This window comes from Loxodonta africana, chromosome 20 (genome assembly GCF_030014295.1).
Source record: "Loxodonta africana isolate mLoxAfr1 chromosome 20, mLoxAfr1.hap2, whole genome shotgun sequence".
Lineage (NCBI taxonomy): Eukaryota > Metazoa > Chordata > Mammalia > Proboscidea > Elephantidae > Loxodonta > Loxodonta africana.
In genome coordinates, this window is record NC_087361.1 from 55,226,109 (window position 1) to 55,250,788 (window position 24,680).

At 45.0% G+C, this 24,680-nt stretch overlaps 1 protein-coding gene across 2 annotated transcripts in view; it reads left to right on the top strand.

The window, feature by feature from the left end:
• The window catches only part of EVA1C (eva-1 homolog C), a 100,034-nt gene that overhangs the window by 72,601 nt on the left and 2,753 nt on the right, over positions 1-24,680 (top strand). Inside the window, exons 5-7 of one of the 2 annotated variants that reach the window (XM_003410306.4) lie at positions 7,667-7,810; positions 15,029-15,109; positions 16,682-16,771. In XM_003410306.4, the coding sequence (XP_003410354.2) occupies positions 7,667-7,810; positions 15,029-15,109; positions 16,682-16,771 (315 nt within the window). The remainder of the gene's footprint in view (positions 1-7,666; positions 7,811-15,028; positions 15,110-16,681; positions 16,772-24,680) is intronic. The other variant, XM_064273185.1, reaches the window with a different exon arrangement.

A 24,680-nucleotide genomic window follows, 5' to 3' on the forward strand; every position in this document is an offset into this window, starting at 1 on the left:
GGTTCAGTGGTATAATTCTTGCCTTCCATGCGGGAGACCCGGGTTCTGTTCTGGCCAGTGTACCCCATGCTCAGCCACTACCCATCTCTCAGTGGAGACTGGCTTGTTACTGTGATGCCGAACAGGTTTCAGTGGAGCTTCCAGACTCAGACAGACTAGGGAGAAAGGCCTGACAATCTACTTCCAAATATCAGTCAGTGAAAACCCTCTGGATCACAATGGTCTGATCTGCAAGTAATCTTGGGGATGGCACAGAACTAGGCAGTGTTTTGTTCAGTTGTGCATGGGGTTGCCATGAGTTGGGGGCTGATTCAAAGGCAGCTAACAACAACTTCATACATAGGATAAGTTCAAGATACAGGAGCTGAGTGGCTGCTGAGGGCAGCCTACCTGGTGGAAGCTGGGGTTGCCTACACAGTTGTGACACCATTATGCCCCCTGCAAGCATCTGCAGATGGACCTGAAGCCTGGATGTTAGTACCTTCCCTAACGGGACCCAGACTCCTACTGAACATGCCCACGGGTGAGATGTGCTCAGGCCTGTCCTCAGGAAAGCCTCTGAATTCTGGGCCCAGAGAAGGGAAGGCAGTGCCCCAACGTGCTATGTATGGTGCCTGTCATGAATTGAATTGTGTTCCCCCAAAATTTGTGTCTTCTTGGCTAGGTCATGATTCCCAGTATTGTGTGATTTTCCTCTATTTTGTGATCTGATGTATTTATCTACGTGTTGTAAATCCTCTATGGTGTTAATGAGGCAGAATTAGAGACAGTTGTGTTAATGAGGTACGACTCAATCTACAGGATTAGGTTGTATCTTAGGTCAATCTCGAGATATAAAAGAGAGAATTGAGCAGGGACAAGGGAGACCTTATACCACCAAGAAAGAAGCACCAGGAGCGGAGCATGTCCTTTGGACCTGAGGCCCCTGCTCTGAGAAGCTCCTAAACCAGGGGAAGTTTGATGACAAGGACCTTCCACCAGAACCAACAGAGAGAGAAAGCCTTCCCCTGGACCTGGCACCCTGAATTCAGACTTCTAGCCTTGCGGACTGTAGGAGAATAAGTTTCCATTTGTTAAAGCCATCCACTTGTGGTATTTCTGTTATAGCAGCACTAGATAACTAAGGCAGTGCCCTAATCTGGTCCCGTCTGAAATGTGTCATGGCAGCTAAGACCATGGGACACTAGGCATTCAGACAGTTGGCATCAGCCACACACGATACTCTTGCTGTGAACAGTGCTTCCCAACCTTTCTGCCATCATCACACACAGAATATTCTATTTGTATGGCACAGTGGGGTAAAGGAGGCAGATTGCTTACTACCTGGGGTGATCCAGAGGCCTGAGGGGAACTATCTCAGCACACCTGTGTCCCATTCTTTGCTGCCAGTGGGACATTCTGCCCTGATGATGCACTTGGCATCAGAGTACAGCGACTACAGAGGCTGGGCTTCTCCTCAAGGCCCTTACACTTCCACTAACGCTCTCCCCAGGTTCATGCAGCTTCTGCCCATTGCCCAGCCCCAAAGCCATTCCCACAGTTTTAGGTTTTTGTTACCACAGCACCCATCTTCCAAGTATCAAAATGTGCTTTAAAGCAAAAAAAAAAAAAAAGTCTGTTGCCATCGAGTCAGTTCCAACTCACAGCAACCCTATAGGACAGAGTAGAACTGTCCTGTAGGGTTTTTAAGGAGCAGCCGGTGGATTCGAACTGCCAACCTTTTGGTCAGCAGCCGAGCTCTTAACCACTGCACCACCAGGGCTCCGTATAGCAAAATATTCCCAAATTTAATGGCTTAAAACAACAACAAGCTTTCATTGCCTCTGGGTTTCTGTGGGACAGGAATCCAGGAGTAGCTTCATTGGGCAATTCCAGCTTGGGATCTTATGCAGTCTCATGAATTTGCAGCCAGGGTATTGGCTGGGGCCACAGTTACCTAAAGGCTTAGCTTCCAAGGTGGCTCCCTCACACGGCTGGAAGGGTGGTGCTGGCTGCTGGCAGGAGGCCATATTGTCTTCCCATATGGGCCTCTGCACACTATTGCTTGAGTATCCTCACGACGTGGCAGCTGGCTTTCCCCAGAGCAAGTGATTCAGAAGAGCAAGGGGAGGCTGCACTTTGGCACCTCTGCCACACTCTCTCGGATTCCTTGTGGGAAGAATTTACAGAAGAGTGTGAATTCCAGGAGGATCATGGGGGTCCATCTTAAAGGCTGTCTACAACTCAAATAAAAGGGAAGAAACAGCCCAGCTGTGGAAACTTCTTCAAAAAGTGGCATCTTCCGGCCATACAGATTCAAACATAGACAGATCTGATGTCTTTTCTCAAGGGCTGCTGACCCAAAGACATTTCTGAAAGGCCTTGTAGCAAGTCAGGTCCCTCCGAACTTATGTCTCATCTAGTAAAGAGAAGTCGCGAACGAAATTGATCATCTTAGGTCCCAAATGAACACCAGCAAAACAGCATTTTAATGTAAGAAGCTAGTAACCTGTCTTAGTTATTTAGTGCTCCCATAACACAAATACCACAAATGAGTAGCTTTAAGAAACAGAAATTTGTGTTTTCACAGTTCTGGAGTCTAGAAGCCCAAATTCAGGACATGGTTCTATCGGGAGGTGCTTCCTTGTAGATTCCAGCTTCTAGTAACTTCTAGAAATCCTTTCAAATGCACTCGTCTCTACCCTAACCTGCTCCTCTCCCGTGTGTGTGTGTGTGTGTGTGTGTGTGTGTGTGGTGTGTGTGTCTGTTCTGCTCTTTTTATGACTCGGAAGTGATTAGATTTAGAACCCACCCTACTCAAATATGACCTACTTAACAAAGAAAATCCTATTTCCAAACAGGATCATATTTACAGGTATTCCTTTTTTTAGTTGCCATCGAGTCAATTCTGTCCCATGGTTATCTCATGTGTGTCAGAGTAGAACTGCATTCCATAGGGTTTTCAATGGCTGTTTTTTTGGCAATAGATTGCCAGGCCTTTCTTCTGAGGTGCCTTGTGTGAATTGAAACCACCAACTTTTTGTTTAGTAGTCAAACACTTAACCATTTGCACCACCCAGGGACTCCTATTTACAGGTGTCTTATTTTAGTCATCTAGTGCTACTGTAACAGAAATACCACAAATGCATGGCTTTAACAAACAAAAAGTTTATTCTCTCACAGTCTAGTAGGCTGGAAGTCCAAATTCAGGGCGTCAGCTTCAGGGGAAGGCTTTCTCTCTCTGTCAGCTCTGGGGAAAGGTCCTTCTCGTCAGTCTTCTCCTGGTCAAGGAGGTTTTCTGCGCAGGGACCCTGGGTCCAAAGGACGCACTCTGCTCCTGGTGCTGCTTTCTTGGTGGTATGAGGTCCCTGTGTCTCTCTGCTTGCTTCTCTCTTTTATATCTCAAAAGAGATTGGCTTAAGACTCTATCTAATCTTGTAGAGCTCATCAATATAACTGCCACAAATCCATCTCATTACATCGTAATGATAGGATTTACAACACATAGGGAAATCACATCAGATGACAAAATGGTAGACAAGCATACAATATTGGAAATCATGGGCTAGCCAAGTTGACATATTTTTGGGGGGACACAATTCAATCCATGACAACAGGTATTAAAAACAAAAAAGCAAACAAACAAACAAAAAACCCAAATCCATTGCAGTCAGCTCTGACTGGTTTTCTTGGTTTTAATCTTTATGGAGGCAGACTGCTAGGCCTTTCTTTTACAACACTAGTGGCTGGGCTCAAACCACCAATGTTTAGGTTAGTAGCTGCGTACAAACTGTTCACACCACCCGAGATCTCTATTTACAGAGTGAAGGGCCAGGATTTCAATACATATTTTGGGGGAACACAGTTCCATTCATAACACGAACCTTCCCAAAGACCTGGACATGAACATACAGAGCTTGGGAAAGTTCTCCTGGCCGGGCAACCACTGTTGCTGTCATTTCCTGCCGCACTTAGGTTTTCTGGGTGGGCTCCAGGGAATCTGCTACTTCCTTAATAAGGGAATGTGAAAGCCATGCAGTGGGCGTCAGCAGCTGGGCCAAGGCCGTCACAAGGCCAAGTGTGGGCAGGCCTGGACTGTTCAGCCAAAGATCAAGGTGCCAGCAGCTCCTTCTGCCAAGACAGCCCCATTTCAGAGCACGAAGCCCAATTACCTAAATAAACACAGGTTGTAAGGAGCGATTAAGTTTTAGCATTCTACAATAGCCAAAAAGTAAAAATTCAAATGGTTGAATATCTTGTTATCACATACATTGAGGATGGAAGGTAGCTTGCCGGGAAGAGAAGGTATGAACAAAATCAACCTAGGAGGGGAAAAATCACTTAAAAAAAATCCTGCCAACAGTCCAGAGTTCAGTGTCAACAGGATATGGTCAGACCTGAACCAGACCTGAACTGCCGGGGACCTCTTCCTGAAAACACACCATGGTTCCTTTTGCTCTCCTCACTCCAAAAAGTTCAGACACTCGCCCACTGTAAATCATAGGCTGGTTGCAAGACCTCCTGGCCAAAGGGGATTATAGTCTTATAGCTGGGAGATACTTTTTTTTTCTCTGCGAGTCTTAAAGAATATACTCGGGTGCATGTATGTCCTTAAAGCTCTAAGAAAACATAAGGTTTCTGGGGCACTCTCATACAATTTTGGCAGGACTGTGAATCGGTACGGTTTTTCTGGATAAAAGTTTGGCAGTGTGTCTCAAAAGTGTTGGTGGTTCGAGACTTACTGGCCTGACAGAGACTGGACAAACCCCAAAAGTATGCCCCCTAGACACCCTTTTAACTCAGTACTGAAGTCACTACCAAGGTTCACCCTTCAGCCAAAGATTTGACAGGCCCATAAAACAAAACGAGACTAAAGGGGCACACCAGCCCAGGGGCAAAGACTAGAAGGCAGGAGGGGACAGGAAAGCTGGTAATAGGGAACCCACGGTCGAGAAGAGGGAGTGTTGTCATGTCATGGGTTTGGTAACCAATGTCGTAAAATAATATGTGTACTAACTGTTTAGTGAGAAACTAGTTTGTTCTGTAAACCTTCATCTAAAGTGCAATTAAAAAAAAAAAAGAGTATCAACAAGAAAAAAATAAATAAAGCCTTGGTGGTTTGGTGGTAGAGTTCTCATCTTCCACATGGGAGACTCAGATTCAGTTTTTGGTCAATGCACCTCACGTGCATTAATTTTGAAGTTAACTTTTATTACTGCTCTTTATATTCCAAGGAGTCCCTCAGTGGTGCAAACAATTAATGCGCTTGGCTGCTAACCAAAAGTTTGGAGGTTTGAGTCCACCCAGAGGCACCTCGGAAGAAAGGCCTGGCAATCTACTTCCAAAAACTCAGGCATTGAAAACCCTTTGGAGTACAGTTCTACTCTGACACACGTGGGGTCACCACGAGTCAGAATCGACTCATCGGCAACTGGGTTTTTTTAACTAGGGTGTAAAATATGTCCCTTTTGCATTTCCCTGATTACAAATCAGATTAAGTTTCTTTTCATATACAGGTAGTACCTGTCAAGTTACAAAGAACCGCACTTTTAACTGTCAGGGTTTTTTGTGCATCTTATCGTTAGTAATATAACGTGCAGTGTTGTAGCTCATCATTTGCTAATGTTCTCACTCACAGATGTCAATTTTATGATTTACTGTACAAAACGCAGCTGTATAGAGGCTGTGGCCCGGTTTACAATGAAGTTCATGTTGGGGTATTTTTTTATGTCTGTATGAAAATACATCCGTAGGTTTATAAGTAATGTTTCCAGCCCCCAAAGAAAATAAAGATGGGATTTATAAAGATACTGATCATAAAAGGCAATAATAATGAAAGCTAAAAAAAAAGATATTTGACTTATGTGAGAACTGGCTTACGACAAAGTCATCAGAACGTAGCGCCGTCGTAAATCGGGGACCACCCGTATGTATGGCATGAGTTTCCTCTTCTGTGAAATGCCCATTTTAAAAATCAAGTTGCTTATGTCTTGTTTGTATTTATTTGTAGAAGCCCCAAAACAAAACCAAACCCATTGCTGTCAAGTCGATTCCGACTCATAGCAACCCTATAGGACGGAATAGAACTGCCCCATAGGGTTTCCAAGGAGTGCCTGGTGGATTTGAACTGCTGACCTTTTGGTTAGCAGCTGTAGCTTTTAATCACTGTGCCACCAGGGTTTGTTACAAACCTTATTAATGATATATGTTGAAAACGTCTTCTCCCCCTTTGTGGTTTATCTTTTCACTTTCTTTACGACGTGTTTCCGTGAATGGGGTTCTGAACTTTAATGTGGTCAAACATCTGGTACGATATCCCCAAAGGACAATCACACCAGCCCATTGCTTTAGGCTCCCTGTTGCTTGCAAAATAAAGTCCAAATTCTTGAGTTAAGCATCCAGAGGCAATCTCAAACTCACCCCAGTTGCTTTTCCAACTTTGACTTCCCTGCCCACGCTTGCTTTTCCAGTTCATGCTCAGCCCCCTCGCCCCCTCAGGTCCTTCTACTCCGTTTGCCTTGGTGTTTATACATTGCCCTCTTGCCTGCCTCTACTGGAGTCATGCTCCATACCCAAGCCCTCTCATCTATAAAGCCTCCCTTGACCACTCCTGTCCACAGCGATCTCCTCCGCCTCCACCCCGCAGCACGTCTCCTCGGGACCACTCACTCACTGTCACACAGTACCAGACACAGGGTGTCCCAGCTCCATCGCAAATGCAAGATCAGGCTTAACATGGTGCCTTGTCCTCAGCAGATGTTCAACTAACGTTTACCGATTGTGCTGATGTTGTACCAGGGTGCTGGTGGGTCTATTATGGGAAACACATCCTTGTGTTTATTAGTTTATTTTGTTATTCATTCACTCGTTCACTCGTCAGTTATGTGTTGGGCTGCTACCATGTGCCAAAAACAAAAAAACCAAACCCGTTGCTGTCAAGTCAATTCCAACTCATAGCGACCCTATAAGACAGAGTAGGATTGCCCCCATATGGTTTCCAAGGAGCACCTGGTGGACTCGAACTGCCGACCTTTTGGTTAGCAGCTGTAGTTCTCAACCACTACGGCACCAGTGTTTCCGCCGTGTGCCAGAGAGTGGGAATTAGAAGGTGAACAAGACAGACATAGCCGCGGCCCTCATGGAGCTTCTGTCCATATGGGGGGGTGGACTCTCAATCAAAGAGAATATGACAAGGAGTGGTAAGGGTCATAAAAAAAAACAGAGCCTCATTCAAGGTTCTACAGGTTTTACCTGCTCTGTGTGCAGGAATGGCTACGTAATTTGCCAGGCTCAGTGCAAAACAAAAATGTGGGGCCCCTTGTTCAAAAATATTTAAGAATTTCAAGATGGTGACAGCAGAGAATTCCACCAAGCTCAGGGTCCTTGTAAGCACATGCCCACTAAGCTATTCTCACTGAAACAGCACACCACCCGTTGTGGGTGCTTACTGAGACTCTCTCCATGTGATTTGAAATCTGTCTCTGTGTATTTTCATGGGTCGGAGCTGATCTCAGGGCTGTTTAGTTAGTGGCTGAGCTGATGGTAGAAAGGCTTACTTTGTGGTCCAGAGCGACTAGGGTATCTTGTGTGCATAGACCCCGCTTGAACACAGAAAACACCACTGAGTACGTGGTGGGCATATATGGACTGCAGCATAAAGCTCTTGTTGGTGTTTCATGCCTTTCAGACTGCTTGTCTTATTCCCCGTTGCAAGTTTTATCCCAGAGATGCTACGGAAAGCAGAGATGCAAAATCATTGCCAACAATCACCACTTCGGAAGCCCCTGTCTGCCAGGAGTGAAAAAATACCTCACCGTTACCTACGCATGTGGTAAGAAGGTACCCTCCACCAGCTGCTTGAAGGCCCGCCTCTCTGGGAGGCAGTAATCATGGCGGGAAAAGGAACAACACACCCAGAGTTTGCAAGCAACAAGCCAAGCAGCTCTACCCTGAAAACATTTTGTCATCCCAGATATTCAAGAGCCCATTTTTTCTCTCCCCAGTTATGACGGTCTCATCAGATAAGGGATAGAATTTTCTTTGGTCAAAATTTGCTTTAAAAGTGCTTTTAGCAGTCAGATTGGCAGCAAATGAGGAGGCCGGAAAAGAACAAGCAAGTGGAGGTAAAATTGATGTCACTGCGTATAGTGATCTTGATCGGGGTTTTTAGGAGACTCCAAAACTTATTGGTATGTCATGGGAGTTCACCAAAGTATTGTTTGGCTCCTATTTAACCTCCCAGTACTACATTTAGGCCCCAAATGACTAACTCTTTAGGCTGCCAACAGCTAGTTTATCTACATAACCCACACCGTTGAGTCAACAGATCACATGATTACCCTAAAACAATTAAAAGTGTTACATGACAGCATCACCTTGCTTTTCTAGTGTCTTTAGGTAATAAAATGAATGCCTGGTTCATTTAGATCCCAATTTCATGAAACTACTTAAAAACGAATCAACAGTTACATAGTTTCTGAGGGTGATGAGGGGTCCAGTTTGTCCTCATGGTGTCCTGACTGTTTTTAGAAATGAACATAAAAACAAAAGGAAACCAAAGAACACCATAAATGAAGAACCTGGATATCTACACTCTTAGAAACGCTTTTATCCCCTGCCAGGCATCCTTAGCATTTTTTTTTTTTTTAATAAATGCTTTATTGAGATATAATTCACAAACGATACAATTCGCCCATTAAAGTGTACAATTCAGTGGTTTTTCGTATATTTAGTTATGTAACCTTTCCACAATCAATTTTAGGACACGTTCATCACCGAAAAAGAAACCCCCCAATCAACCATCCATGCCCTCCAACCGCTAGGCAACCACTAATCTACTTTCTATTTCTATGGAATTGGCTATCCTGGATATTTTGTATACATGTTGTTGTTGTTGTTAGGTGCCATTGAGTCAGTTCCGATTCATAGCGACCCTATGCACAACAGAACGAAACACTGCCTGGTCCTGTGGCATCCTTATAATTGTTGTTATGCTTGAAATCATTGTTGCAGCTACTGTGCCAATCCACCTCATTGAGGGTCTTCCTCTTTTCTGCTGACCCAGTACTTTGCCAAGCATGATGTCCTTCTCCAGGGACTGATCCCTCTTGACAACATGTCCAAAGTATGTAAGATGCAGTCTCGCCATCCTTGCTTCTAAGGAGCATTCTGGTTGTACTTCCTTCCAAGACAGATTTGTTCATTCTTTTGGCAGTCCATGCTGTATTCAATATTCTTCGCCAACACCACAATTCAAAGGTATCAATTCTTCTTTGGTCTTCCTTATTCATTGTCCAGCTTTCACATGCATATGTTGAGATTGAAAATACCATGGCTTGGGTCAGGCGCACCTTAGTCTTCAAGGTGACTTCTTTGGTTTTCAACACTTTGAAGAGGTCCTTTGCAGCAGATTCGCCCAGTGCAACACATCGTTTGATTTCTTGACTGCTGCTTCCATGGCTGTTGATTGTGGATCCAAGTAAAATGAAATCCTTGACAACTTCAGTTTTTTTTCCGCTTATCGTGATGTTACTCATTGGTCCAGTTGTGAGGATTTTTCGTTTTCTTTACGTCGAGGTGCAATCCATACTGAAGGCTGTGGTCTTTGACCTTCATTAGCAAGTGCTTCAGGTCTTTTTCACTTTCAGCAATCAAGGTTGTGTCACCTGCATAATGCAGGTTGTTAATGAGTCTTCCTCCAATCCTGATGCCCTATTCTTCTTCATATAGTCCAGCTTCTCGGATTATTTGCTCAGCATATGGATTGAACAGGTATGGTGAAAGGATACAATCCTGACGCACACCTTTCCTGACTTTAAACCAAACAGTATCCCCTTGTTCTGTCCAAACAACTGCCTCTTGATCTATGTAAAGGTTCCTCATGAGCACAATTAACTGTTCTGGAATTCACATTCTTCGCAATGTTATCCATAATTTGTTATGATCCACACAGTCGAATGCCTTTGCATAGTCAATAAAACACAGGTAAATATCCTTCTAGTATTCTCTGCTTTCAGCCAGGATCCATCTGACATCAGCAATGATATCCCTGGTTCCACGTCCTCTTCTGAAACCGGCCTGAATTTCTGGCAGTTCCCTGTCGATATACTGCTGCAGCCATTTTTGAATGATCTTCAGCAAAATTTTGCTTGCGTGTGATATTAATGATATTGTTCTATAATTCCCACATTCGGTTGGATCACCTTTCTTGGGAATAGGCATAAAAATGGATCTCTGTATTTCTTGGCATAGACAAGTGAGCCGCCCTTTGAAGTCTTCTGTTCAGTTCTCTTACTTCATCAATTCTTCCTTTTGCTTTAGCTGCTCAACATTCGTGAGCAAGTTTCAGAGTCTCCTCTGACACCCATCTTGGTCTTTTCTTTCTTTCCTGTCTTTTCAATGACTTCTCGCTTTCTTCATATATGATGTCCTTGATGTCATTCCACAACTCGTCTGGTCTTCTGTCACTAGTGTTCAATGAGTCAAATCTATTCTTGAGATGTCTCTAAATTCAGGTGGGATAAACTCGAAGTAGTATTTTGGCTGTCGTGGACTTGCTCTGATTTTCTTCAGTTTCAGCTTGAACGTGCGTAGAGCAATTGATGGTCTGTTCCACAGTCGGCCCCTGGCCTTGTTCTGACTGATGATATTGAGCTTTTCCATCCTCTCTCCCCACAGATGTAGTCAGTCTGATTCCTGTGTGTTCCATCTGGTGAGGTCCGTGTGTATAGTCGCCGTTTATGTTGGTAAAAGAAGGTATTTGCAATGAAGAAGTCATTGGTCTTGCAAAATTCTATCATTCGATCTCCAGCATTGTTTCTATCACCAAGGCCATATTTTCCAACTACTGATCCTTCTTTTTTGTTTCCAACTTTTGCATTCCAATCACCAGTAATTATCAATGCATCCCATTTGCATGTTCAATCAATTTCAGACTGCAGCACCTGATAAAAATCTTCAATTTCTTCATCTTTGGCCTTAGTGGTTGGTGTGTAAATTTGAATAATAGTCATATTAACTGGTCTTCCTTGCAGTTGTATGGATATTATCCTATCACTGACAGTGTTGTACTTCAGGAGAAATCTTGAAATGTTCTTTTTGACAATGAATGCAACACGATTCTACTTCAAGTTGTCATTCCCGGCATAGTAGACTGAAGATTGTCCAATTCAAAATGGCCGATACCAGTCCATTTCAGCTCACTAATGCCAGGGATATTGATGGATACATAGAATCATACAGTATGTGGTCTTTTATGACTAGCTTCTTTGACTTAGCATATGTGTTCAAAGTTCATCCGTGTTGTAGCATGTAGCAGTACTTCATTCCTTTTTCACAGCTGTCCTAATTAAGTAGAGCTGCTATAACAGAAATACCACAAGTGGATGGCTTTAACAAACAGAAGTTTATTCTCTCACAGCCCAGAAGGCTAGAAGTCCAAATCCAGGGCGCCAGCTCCACGGTAAGGCTTTCTTTCTCTCTCTGTTGGCTCAGAGAAGGGTCCTTGTCCTCAATCTTCCCTTTGTCTAGGAACTTCTCAGCGCAGGAACCCCAGGTCCAAAGGGCACGCTCAGTTCCGATGCTGCTTTCTTGGTGGTAAAAACCGGGTGGGTTTGAGAACGATTTGGAGAACAGAAACACATGGACATGCTGGCTCATTGGAAGGGCTGAAGTCTGGCTGAAGGTGAGAGGGGCAGGACTGACCTGTGACTGGAGAGAAAGATGCTTCTCTTGTTACGATAGGAGGGAAGAAGCCTGTGGGAATGGATGAAGGTAGATTCTGGAGCTCTTATCGCACGGGCCAGTCTGCTTTCTCGAAAAAAAAAATGCTTGTGATGAGGTCATCAGCCATAGGGGCGGGGGAGGGACCTGAGGAGGTGAGAGAAGGTATGAAGTCAGTGCCGTGGAGGGGGGCAGGCTGACTTGAGAACCCAGTAACATCGCTGGGTGGTATTTGGAAGTAAGGTTTTCATGGAAAATGAAATCACTTCTGAGTTATGAAAAAAGCAGATTAGACATAGAGGTACACACAGACACACTACGGGGGCTGGGGGGACAGGTATCATGTGTGGATCATCTACAAGACAAGGAACCAAGGAACAGCCCCGGGCTCCTGACCAGGAAGGGATTGACACAGCCGAGACCTTGACTTCTTAGACTTTTAGCCTATAGTACTGTGAGAAAATAAATTTCTGCTCTTTAGAGCCATCCAAAACCAAAAAACCAAACCCATTGCCATGGATTCTGACTCATATCGACCCTATAGGACAAAGTAGAACTGCCCCATAGGGTTTCCAAAGAGCGGCTGGTGGATTTGAACTGCAGACCTTTTGGTTAGCAGGTGCACTCTTAACCAGGGCTCTTTAAAGCCACCCACCCACTTGTGGTATTTCTGTGGCAGCAGTGCTCGGCAGCTAAGATTTATGTCACATGCAGGCAGTGTAATCTTTTCAGCGCCTGGTTAGCCTACAGAGCTCATCCTGGAATGCCCTTCCTCTCTGAGCTGCTCTGTGGAATCCTGCTTCGATCTTGAACTGTAAAGCCTCTGGCATTCGCAGACAGCCAAGGCCTTTCTTGGGCCACATTTTGAGAATGAGCCAAGAGATGGACATGAGAAAGGAGTACCACTCCTGGCAGGGAGAGGGGATGCTCCGTGGACTTACTACTGCCAAGAAATCAAGGGCATCCTTCTCTGGGGCCAGAAATGATGGAGAGGCTGTTTAATTAGAAAGCATTTGGTGGCCACACAGCTCAGCTTCCTGCAGCGCTGCCATGGTCCCTGGATCAGCTGGTGCCCATGGTGAGCCAAGGGCCTTGCTCAAAGCCCTGGACAACTTCAGCTGCCTCCGGTATCTTCACCATGCTTCCCTGGAAAGTGGCTTTGTGCTGATGGGCACAAAGGTGCCAGGGCCTCCTCCATGTGGAAAATGAACAATTCAGGAGTGCTCTCTGGGTGTTGATCCTGGGACAGATATCAGCTAGGCTAGAATACAAACAAAAATAAGCATCTTTCTTCAGCAAACATATTGGATTTTTTCTCCCAACTGCCAGCCGGCTGCAGCATGCTTAGCCTTCAGAATTCTTGCCTGGCCCTCCCTTTTATCTGGCCCTCTGATCTGCTGTCTGCTCTGCCTGGGGGATCCTAAGATCAGGGTGGTTTATTCTTAAAAGTCAGCTCAGCAGAACTTTTAATCAACTTTTAAATGATCCTATCATGCCGCCTTCCACTCCTCAACCTTCTGTAGTACTTTTTTATGATATTTAGAAAACCAATCTTGAGTGGAGTCTTCAGAATTCTTTTTGGGCTTGTTGTGGAAGCAAGGATGCAAAAAGCTCTAGGTACAAACTGGAGTAGGAGCCGAGGAGCTCTGTATGGTGAGTTTTGGGTTAGTTGCAGTCATCTTGCTTTACTATGTCTCAGAGAAGTTCATGCTTGGAGTTAACACATTTAGTGAAGTGTTATTTACATACCTTAAATTCACCTTTTTTGGTTTAAACAAGCATTCTTTGATGGTTGCGAGGGTGGGGAGGGAGGGAGAGGGGAACTCACTAACTAGATAATAGACAAGAATCATCTTAGGTGAAGGGAAGGACAACACACAATACAGGAGAAGTCAGCACAACCAGACCATAGCAAAAGCTAGGAAGTTGCCTGAACACAACCAAACACTTGGAGAGACAGAGTAGATGGGGCTGGGGCCTGGGGACCATGGTTTTGGGGGATAGCTAGGTCAATTGGCATAGCAAGTTTATTAAGAAAATGTTCTACATCCCACTTTGGTGAGTGCATCTGGGGTCTTAAAAGCTTGCCAGTGGCCATCTAAGATGCATCAATTGGTCCCAACCCACTTGGAGCAAAGAAGAATGAACACCAAAGACCCAAGGAAAATATTAGCCTGAGAGACAAAAGGGCCACATAAACCAGAGACTCTATCAGCCTGACACCAGAGGAACTAGATGGTACCCGGCTACCATCAATGACCGTCCTGACAGGGAACACCGCAGAGAGTCCCTGACAGAGAGGGAGAAAAGTGCAGAGCAGAGCTAAAATTCACGTAAAAAGACCAGACTTAACGGTCTGGCTGAAACCAGAGGGACCCCTGAAGCCATGGCCCCTGGACACTCTTTTAACCCAAACTCTAAAACCATTCCCGAAGCCCACTCTTCAGACAAAGATTAGACTGGACTATAAAACATAAAATAATACTCGTGAAGCGTGTGCTTCTTAGTCAAGCAGATACACGAGACCAAATGGGCAGGTCCAGTCTGGAGGCAGGATGAGAAGGCAGAAAGGGACAGGAACCGGTTGAATGAACACAAGAAACCCAGGGTGGAAAGAGGGAGCGTGCTGTCACATTATAGGGATTGCAACTAATGTCACATAACAATATGTGTATAAATTTTTGTATGAGAAATTGAGCTGTAAACTTTCACCTAAAGCAGAACAACAACAAAAAAATACACTCTTTTTAAGTAAATGCAGTTCAATGATGTTTCGTACATTTACAGAGCTGTGTGACCATCACCATCCTCCAATTTTAAAAAATTTCCATGACCCCAGAAAGATCCCCCGTGCCCATTCTCAGTCACTCTCTAGTCCCACTGCCAGACCCTGGCAGCCAGTAATCTACTTTCTGTCTCCATAGATTTTTTGGACATTTCCTATAAATGGGATGACACAGTATCTTTTGTGGCTAGCTTCTTTCCCTGAACGTTTTTGAGGTTCATCCATGTTGTAGCAGATACCAGTGCTTTGTTACTTTTTATTGCTTTATAGTGTTCTATCGGAAGGGTGTGTCACAGTTTATCCACTTTCCATGTTGTTATTTTTTTTTAATACTGCAAAATGGGCTGAAAATTTCACTTTTCTGGAACATTTATTGGTCACATAGTTACCACTGATGTGTGTGTGTGTTTCAGTGTATCTGATAGGTACTGATTTGAACAGTGATTTTTTAAATCTTATCTACGTTGCATTTTTAAAAAAGCATTGGTGTATAAATATTCTAAATGTACAAACTATTTAAAATATTTTCTTCTTGGTTTTTAGTTCCCAAGAACATCCTCGCAGCAATTGATCCAGCTGTTGCTAATCTAGAACCTTCTTTGAAGAAGAAAAATGGGGAATATGGTAATTTTTATGGCTTGCTTCCAGCATTTGTCTTTAAGTAAAGGTAAAACATGACCATAGTTGTGCACAACTTGGTTAGAAAGAACAGGAATGTCGGGAGTGTGTTTGAGCTACTACTCCTGGGTGATGAGGATGCTGTGGAATGGTGGCCAAGATCTTGTTTTGTTTCATTTTAAATCACAAGAAGAAACCTCCCTTCCATCCCCTCTCACTTCCTAAAAGAAACACCACTTTGAAAAAGAGATGCGCTCAGAAGTAGATTTGGGATTCCTGGACCATACGATAAGCTTGTTGGCAAAGGTGTCCCCACTGAGAGCCTGGATGGTCCTGGCCCAAGGTGGACCTGCAAGCCTGTATACATGGGCCACCTTCTTCCTTGGGCTTTGGCACAACTTTCTTTAAAAGGGGTATGAACATTCTGATTTTCTTATCACATCTAGGGAGCCCTGGTGGCATAGTAGTTAAGTGCTCAGCTGCTAACCAAAAACGGTTGGCAGTTCAAAGCCACCAACTGCTCCTTGGAAACCCTATGGGGACAGTTCTACTCTGTCCTATAGGGTCACTGTGAGTTGGAATCGACTCAATGGCAACCAGCAGCAGCAGCACATCTAGAATGGAATTCATACCCATGGGGTTCCTGAAAGAAATTGCAAAGACCCAGTAGAACATCTAAGATATTGAGTTTTACGTGATGAGAGTTTTATTTTGTGTTACTTTTATTCTAGTTATTATGTCTTTTCCCCCTAAGTATAAAAATAAAGTGTGATTGATGTGGAAAACACAGGAAAGCAGACAGAAATATAAACCCCCACTCTCACAGTCTAGAGAGATGTTCGGCAGTGTTCTTATATGTTCTTCTAGTTCACCATCCTAGCTCTCTCTGCATCTCTTAGTCCCACTTCTCTTTCTAAGAGGACTCCCACCCCCGACCCTGACAATATCCTGGTCCTCCCTGGAGTGGGGGCCCGAGGGCTCTATGCCATTCTTCCTCGCAGGCAAGCTGTCCTGTCTGACACTGCCAGGAAGCCCTGGCTCCCTAAGGCTGCCCTATCATGAGCTCAGAAAGCTCCCGGTAACCAGATACTCCCCTCGTCTGAAACCAGAGCTGCCCTCATTTTTCTATCATTTCCACAAGAGTAAACTAATACCACCTCTGTCCATAATTCAGTGTTTGTCTTATTTGTGGTCGACAGTGCAGACACAAGCTCCAGGGTTAAAGTGAAAGATGGTATTGAGCCTCCTGGGGGCATGACGAAGCTGTGGATACCGTTGCCTTAGGATGGGAAAATCCATTTGTTCCCTTCTGCTGTGGGGTGGATGAGTGGCAGCTAACAACCCACACCTGAAATTGTAACCAGCTCTTTTTTAGAATATCTAAACCTGTTTCATCACTTAATATTCTCAGGGACTACTTACTGAATATTCTTCCTGGCTTTGTTTTCTGCAATTTCGTCCGAGCCCCACTTGTTTGATATCTGTCACTTTTTATTTATTACGGCAGCCATGGAGCTAGACGGGCAGGTGTAACTGTGAACAGCTGTGACTAATTGGTCTTTCATTTTTACGAAACAGGTATAAACTTTCACCCAAGTGAATCCAGCGTTCTGAGGAAAGACGGGGTCATTGTTAGCAACTCCCTGGCAGCATTTGCTTACATTAGAGGTAGGTGGACGAATCGAAGCTTCCTAGAATGCTAATGGATTTAAAAAAAAAATGGATTTACTGAAGTCTAATTAACCAATGCACTGTTTCATGACAACATGCAAGCTCAGAGAATAGAGAAAAATGACTTTAAGTTTGACATGGCAATTGAAGTCTTTTAAGAACCACAAAGAAAAAAAAAAAAAACCCATTGCCATTGAGTCAATTCCAACTCATAGTGACCCTACGGGACACAGTAGAACTGCCCCATAGGGCTTCCTAGGAGTGGCTGATAGATTCAAATTGCTGACCTTTCGTTTAGCAGCCAAATGCTTAACCAAGAGCCCTGGATTTAGGTACAGTTCCAACCAGCTAGCAACAAGAAAACCACATAAGGAGGTAGTAAACAGATAAAGTCACAGAATTTAGGAGTCAGGAGGAACTAGTGGTTTAGTGGTAGAATTCTTGCCTTCCGTTTGGGAAACCCGGGTCCAATTTCTGGCCAATGTACCTCATACACAGCCGCCACCCGTCTGTCAGTGGAGGCTTGGATGTTGCTATGATGCTGGACAAGTTTCATCAGAGCCTCCAGATTAAGACAGACTAAGAAGAAAGGCCTGGCAACCTACTTCCAACAAATCATCCAGTGAAAACACCATGGATCACAATACTCCAATCCACAACCCACCACAGGAATGGTACAGGACCAGGCAGTGTTTTGTTCTGTTGTGCGTGGGGTTGCCGTGAGTCAGAGCCAACTCAACAGTGGCTAGCAACATGTAGGAGTCAAACTATAGGAATTTTCCCCGTTGTAAAATAGGAATCTGAGGAATGTATTTACCAGCTCTAAAATTTGGGAAGGGAATAGGTTTATTCACTTCCGCCCCTGACTGCAAGAAAAATAAGCCGGGTGATGGCCTAGTCAACAAAGCAGGTCATGCCCTGTGCAGGCTGTCATTTTCTGAGTCATCGGGGTTACTTCTCCTGGTTGCCTAGGTTTCCCTTGCTAATCTCCCCCACAAGGATCAATCCAATTCAGCCCTCCTTAATTACAGAGCCAGCAGGCTCGCAGGCGGCCTGGTCCTGCTGCAGATCTTCAGTTGGTGGCAGGATGGCGCACACAGTCTTTCTCTCCACCCCTCGACTTGCTTTAAGACAGGCCACACTTTGGCAGGATACAGCAGCAAGTTTCGGCAATGCCTGACTCTGTTCAGGGAGGCAAGCGCCTCTGAGGCCTTCTGTAAGATGTACATGAATACAATACAGAGCAGTAATTCTATTCAAGGCTTCCTCCTTGAAGGAGAATAGAGGCTTAAGGTGCTATCTCAATGCAGGAGACAGAGAGGTCAGTCTTGGGGTACTCTACCAGTCCACTGTCTCCCCAGATGCATGCTCCCCCATCATTAGGTCTGTGATTCTGGCTTCCCTCTGAGGACCTTCTCTTTCCCAATCACCTCTTGCTCTTCATTCTCACCCTGATAATTGTCAAAGTTAAGAAAATTGAGTTGAATCTGAAAGCACATTTCCCCAGGTCAGGCTGAAAGTAGGTCTGATACACTGTGCAGCCAGGTGTACGTGGGAGGGAGAGAGAGACGAGGACCCACGATTGTCCTGGGGTATTGGAACACAGAAGCTGGCTGGACAGATGCAGGGCTGCCCGAGGGTGTCTGATGACGGTTTTCTGTTTTCATCGTTTAAATGATCTGTGATGTTGTTTTTCTAAGATGAGGCACCTCTTTAGAGGTGTTTGAATTTGCCCTTAATTCAGTCATCAGACCTGCTCCTTACATTCATTATCGAATCTAGATCAGGGGCCTGAAAAGCTGATAGAAAACCTTTGAAATTAGAGAAATGGGAAAGGAAGATTGTGTGTTTATGTGTGTGTGTGTATGTATATTTGTGTATATGTGTTTATGTATATGTGTGTATGAGTGTGTATGTGTGTATATATTTATGTATACGTGTGTGAGTGTGTATGTATATGTGTTGATGTATATATGTCTGTATATGAGTGTATGATTGTGTGTGTGTTTATATATGTGTGTATATGAGTGTATGAGCATGTATGTGTGTATGTGTGTGTGTATGTGTTTATGTATAAATGTGTGTATATGTGTGTATGAGTGTGTACATGTACATACATGTGTATATGCATATGTATTTGTGTGTGTATATGTGTATGTATATGTGTGTGTTTTAAGTGTGTGAATGTTTGTATAAGAGTGTGTGTGTGTGTGTGTGTGTGTGTGTGTGTGTGTGTGTGTTGAAGTGTCTTAGGAAGGCAGGTTAGGAGCTGGGTCAGCACGGCCCACTGTCTCCTGGCAAACTGGCCCCCTGAAGTGACTTATTTATACAGTCTTGCCTCAGAACTTGATGTCTCTTACAGATGTCTTTAAAGCTCTAAAAAACAAAGATGTCACTTTGATGACTAAAGTATGTCTGGCCCAAGCCACAGTCTTTCCAGTCGCCTCATATGCATGTGAAAGCTGGGCGACGAAAAAGGAAGACAAGAAGGATTGATGCGTTTGAACTGTGGTGTTGGCAGAGAATATTGACTATACTGTGGACTGCCCAAAGAACAAACAAATCAGCCTTAGAAGAAATACAACCAGAATGCTGCTTCGAAGTGAGGGTGTTGAGACTTTGGCTCGCTTACCTTGGAAACATCATCAGGAAAGACCAATCGCTAGAAAAGGACATCGTGTTTGGTAAAGTAAGGGGTCAGCGAAAATGAGGGAAACCCTCGATGAGATGGACTGACACAATGGCCACACCAGTGGGCTCCCACATACCAACGACCATGAAGGCGGTGCAGGACCAGGCACTGTTTCGTTCTGTTTACGTAAGATGGCCATGAGTCAGAGCTGACTTAATGCCAATTTACAACAACAAATTCTTAGTGCTTTACTGACATCTGGCTTTGTGTGTTTACCTCACATCTGCCTGCAGGCTGGTCTTTGGAAGCATGATTTCTTGTCACCGCTCCCCACCCCTTGGGACTGTGACCAGCGTGTGTTTTCAGCTTCTGGCAGACCCTGCTGTGGACTTCGGGGTGTGTGGGGTAACTGGGCACCGTGGGTACAGGAGGCAGGGCAGAAGGGGCAGGTTTGCTGCTTTTTCTGAGTTCGGGAGGCATCATTGTTTTCTATGAAAAGAGCCCTAGGATATCAGACAAACCCATACTGAAACAGAAGTATAAAAACACATTCCAAGTCAGAGCTACGCGATCCTCTGTCAGTGAGGACAATTAGAAATCAGTGACACCTTGTCACATAGGTTTGAATTCCCTGAGTTCCCACGGTCTCCAATCTTTGGTTCCGTGACAAAAAGTTAAATTATTATCACGTCCCTAAGTGCTGTCAGGCTTTGTGCTCACACCCGGGGGGCCCTCTGGCCTTCTCTGTACCCAGATCCTCCCAGCACTAGCAGTGCCCAGGACGTGGGACCCTCACCTGGGCCTCCCGGTGTCTTACTTAGACATGAACAAGTTTGAACTAGAGCTTGTGTTGGCCGCCAACCTGGGATCTAAGGATTGAAATGGGTCTTGAAGGCTACTGACCACCGTTCTGAGGTTTCCTAGGGCATACCCAATGAAATAACTGATCGAGTGAAAGTCCTTTACTCTAGCCTGCGATGAACGAAGGCTAAATTTAGCACGTTAACAGCCATAACGAAATGTGGAGATTCTGTTTAGCCACAAGGATAAAAACACCTTCATTTCTTCAGAATATGTAACAGGAAACTGATAGCAACCCTATAGGACAGAGTAGAACTGTCCCATAGAGTTTCCAAGGCGTGCCAGATAGATTCAAACTCCCGACCTCGTGCTTAGCAGACATAGCACTTAACCACTCTGCCACCAGGGTTTCCATAACAGGAAAAGGGATCGCAAAAGCCTAAGTTGGTCAAACTGATAGTAGAAAACAGACAAAGTGCCCTTAGTGTGAAGCGTGGTGCCATGGAGAGAGCCTTGGCCTGAGCTGGGCGTCCCCACCAAGTGGTGGCTTTGGACAATGGGCTGGGCCAGCTGACCTCAAAGGTTCCATCCTAACAGCCTCTTGTGACTCTGTGACTTCACAGCAGCCAGTTCACATGAGAAAGAGGTCTTGTTCCAATGGCCTTGCCAAGGGCCACTCAAGTTCTCCATGTTTGACCTATGGATGGCAGTGGAGTTGACGCAGACAGAGCCTGGAGAGTGATCACTTAGCTCAAGGCATAACCGAGCCAAGAGGTGCCTGGGGTCTGACTGATGAGTGAGAAGCTCCCCTGGCAGTAGACTCCAGACCCTCATCTTCCAGGAATGGGGAGAAGAGAGAGGAAGAAAGAGAACCAAGCCCAGTGCCTTAGATCCAACACCCCCTCCTTTCAGGAACTCAGTGATTATCTGTGTGCTGGGCACTGGAGAGTCACAAAGAAAAGGACAAACCCAGCCCCCGCCCTCCCAGAGCTTGCATTCTATGGGGAGAGAAAGGGTTAAACACACTCAGCAATTTAATGACAATGGTCAGTTATGCTATGAAGGAGACATTCGAGATCCTCTGAGACTAAATGGTAGTGGGCTGTGGCCTAGACTGGGGGGTGAAGGGCGTTAGGCACGAGGGCTCCATGAGGAGCGAAAAGAGAATAAAGAGCATTCCAGAAAGGAGCAAAATGTGCAAAGGCACCAGGGCAGCTGGAGGCCAGTGTAGCTGGAGAGTAGGGAGTGAAGGGAAGGCTGAGTGGAGATGAAGCTGGAAAGATGGCAGGGCTGGGCCATAGCCAGCTTCCTAGAGTGGTCAGGGTCTGATGGTCGCCTTATGGGAGGAGGGGAGCCGTTTACAGATGTTGAGCAGGGCAGTGATGTATCCACTGTGTGTTATTTAAAAAGATCACAATAAGGGGTTACTGGTGGTTAAGAGCTTGGCTGCTAACCAAAAGGTTGGAAGTTCAAATCCACCAGCTGCTCCTTGGAAACCCTGTGGGGCAGTTCTACTCTGTTGTATAGGGTTGCTATGAGTCCGAATCAACTTGATGGCAATGGATTTGGGTTTTTTTTTTTTTTTTTTGGGTGGCGCAAATGGTTAAGCACTCAACTACTGGCTGAAAGGTTGGTGGTTCAAACCCACCCGGGGCGCCTCCAAAGACAGGCCCTGTGATCTGCTTCCAAAAGGTCACAGCCTTGAAAACCCTATGGAGCAGTTCTACTCTGCACACGTGGGGTCGCCTTGAGTCAGAATTGACTCCACGGCAACAACGACAACAAAAACATTACCCCGTTCTTAAGAGCCTCATAGGCTAAAGGCAGAAAGAGGCATAAAAGGATTGCAGTGGCCACAGTGGGAAAGATGGATAGATGGAAAGGGGAAGAGAGGAGGCAGGAGGGCAGTTAGGAGGCGGAAAGGATGAGGAAGAGCAGTGTTGTCATCCCTGGTTTTCAGATCAGTAATCCGCGTCCAAAGACACATTAGTGAAAGTGAAAATACGAGCTCCCACCAGGAGATGATGTTCGTAATATATATGGAGCCCTGGTGGTGTAGTGGTTAAAGAGCTCGGCTGCTAACCAAGTTCAAATCCACCAGCCGCTCCCTGGAAACACTTTGGGGCAGTTCAGCTCCATCCTATAGAGTGGCTCTGGGTCGGAATCAACTCGATGGCAACAGACATACACTCTCAAAGGATTAGTATTTTTTTATATATAAGAGGAAAAGCACAAATAGCCCTATTGAGAAAATGGGTGACAAAAACCAGCTTCTGAGCAGAAGAAATGCATAAACAAGCGAAGACAAGTAATTTGTGATCAAGGAAAAGCAAACCAAGACCACAGTAAGATACAAATGTATGCCCATTTGATCAGAAGATTTAAAAGCCTGTCGGTACCAAGTGCTAGAGAAGATAAGGATTCATTGGAAAATTTCAGCGTTATTTCCTGAATTGAAATTCACGTACCCTAAAACTCATCCAATACCCTCCTGGGTCAGTACCCAAGAAAGGTGTTTGCTCATGTACACCAGGGCATTTACGAGAATATTTGTGGCTACAGTGTCACAACAGCAGAAATCTGGCAACAATGGAAATGCCCATCAGTAGGAGACTAAGTGAATACACAGTGGCATCGTCAAACCAGTGGGATATTATACAGCACCCAAAATGAATGAACCGCAGTGGATGGATGCATCTATTCAATGTAGATGGAGATTTGAAATAGTGTATTAAGACCAAAAAAAATGGAAGCTCCAAACACCATCTGTAACATTGTTGTTATTATTGGGTACCATCGAGTCGATTCCAACTCATAGTGACTCCATGGGACAGAGTAGAATTGTCCCATAGGGTCTTCTAGGCTGTAATCTTTATGGGAGTAGGTCACCTGGCATTTCTCCAGAACTCAGAGCCACTGGGTAGGTTTGAACTGCCAACCTTTTGGTCAGCAGCCTAGCACTTAACCATTGTGCCACCAGGGCTCCATATCTGTAACATTAGAACCTTTTAATAAAGTTTCTAGGCATATGGAGATGCAGTAAACTGTATTAAAAGGAAAGCAGTGCAAGAATGAACATGGAATTCAGGTGGCCCTCGCCTTGATCAGGGGAGGGATGGGAATCATAGGTTAGATGCAGGTCATTATCCAGGCCCTAATTTCCATGTGAGGTGGTGGGGTCACAGGTGCTTATTACATTATCAAAAGTAACTAATTAAATCAGTAAACATAAAAGAGGGCCATGTGTAGACCGCCGTAGGGCATGTGTCATGTCTTAATGATTACGATGTTGTCAGTCACCATCGAGAGGGTTCCAACTCCGGGCAACCCCAGGTGTTACAGAGTGAACTGCTCCATACGGTTTTCTTGGTGTAATCTTACGGAAGCAGATCTCCAGGCCTTTTCTTCCACGGTATCGTTGGGTCGGTTTGAACCACTAACCTTTAGGTTAGCAGCTGAGTGCCAGCTGTTTGTGTCACCCAAGGACATCTTATGGATTATGACTGATTAATTTAATTCACCTGGAGTCCTTAAAAAAAAAGAAAAAGGTGGTCTGGCAACTTGTCCATATTACCTATGTTTCAATGCCAGAGCCAGGTCGTATGCCCAAGGACCCTACACCACCCCTGAGAATGATGACCCATTGGGAGAGGAGAGGACAGGAGGGGCTGCCGAAGATAACTGCTCCTCAGAATCTTGACCAGGATTCAGTTCTTTCTGCCTGGAACTGACCTGCAGCCAGTAGTAGGAGTCTGGAAAAGGAGCCCTGGAGGGCAGTTCTACTCTGTCCTACACAGTCACTAGGAGTCAGTAACAACTCAACAGCTGTGGGTTTGTTTGGTTTGGAAAAGGTTAAACACGTGGAATTCTGTTCCCCCATCCACAATATTCTCTACAGGTGCTGTAAGAAGTGCTGGCTACACGGCCAGTGGGAAGAGGGTTAAGAGTTATGTCTTCTAAGAAGTAAGCGTTGAATTTTAGCTGCATTGAAAACCCATAAGGGAGAGCCCAGAGGATCTGAGGGATTGGAGAGAATAGCAGCTGGGAGATGAGGGTGGAGGAGAGCAGGACAGGGGAGAAGGATGATTCGAAGGGAAAGAAGGTGAGAGGAAAGCCGGAAGAGATGAGTCCCCTCCCAGCAGATGCTTCAGTCTCCTCTGCAGGGTCGGGGGGGGATTTTCCCCCATTAGATCAGAGCCTCAGGTCTAAGCATCCCATTGTGGTTGTTGTTTAATTATTTTGTCCCAAGTATGGTTGTTGTTATGTGCAGTCGAGCCAATTTCAGAATAGAACTGCCTAATAGTGTTTCCTAGGCTGTAATCTTTACGAGAGCAGATCACCAGGTCTTTTCTCCCGTGGAACCACTGGGTGGGTTCAAACCACTGACCTTTCGGTTACAACTGAGCACTTTAACCACTGTGCCACCAAGTACTGGTGTCTCCAAATACCCACCCTATTACCACTCCCAGAAAT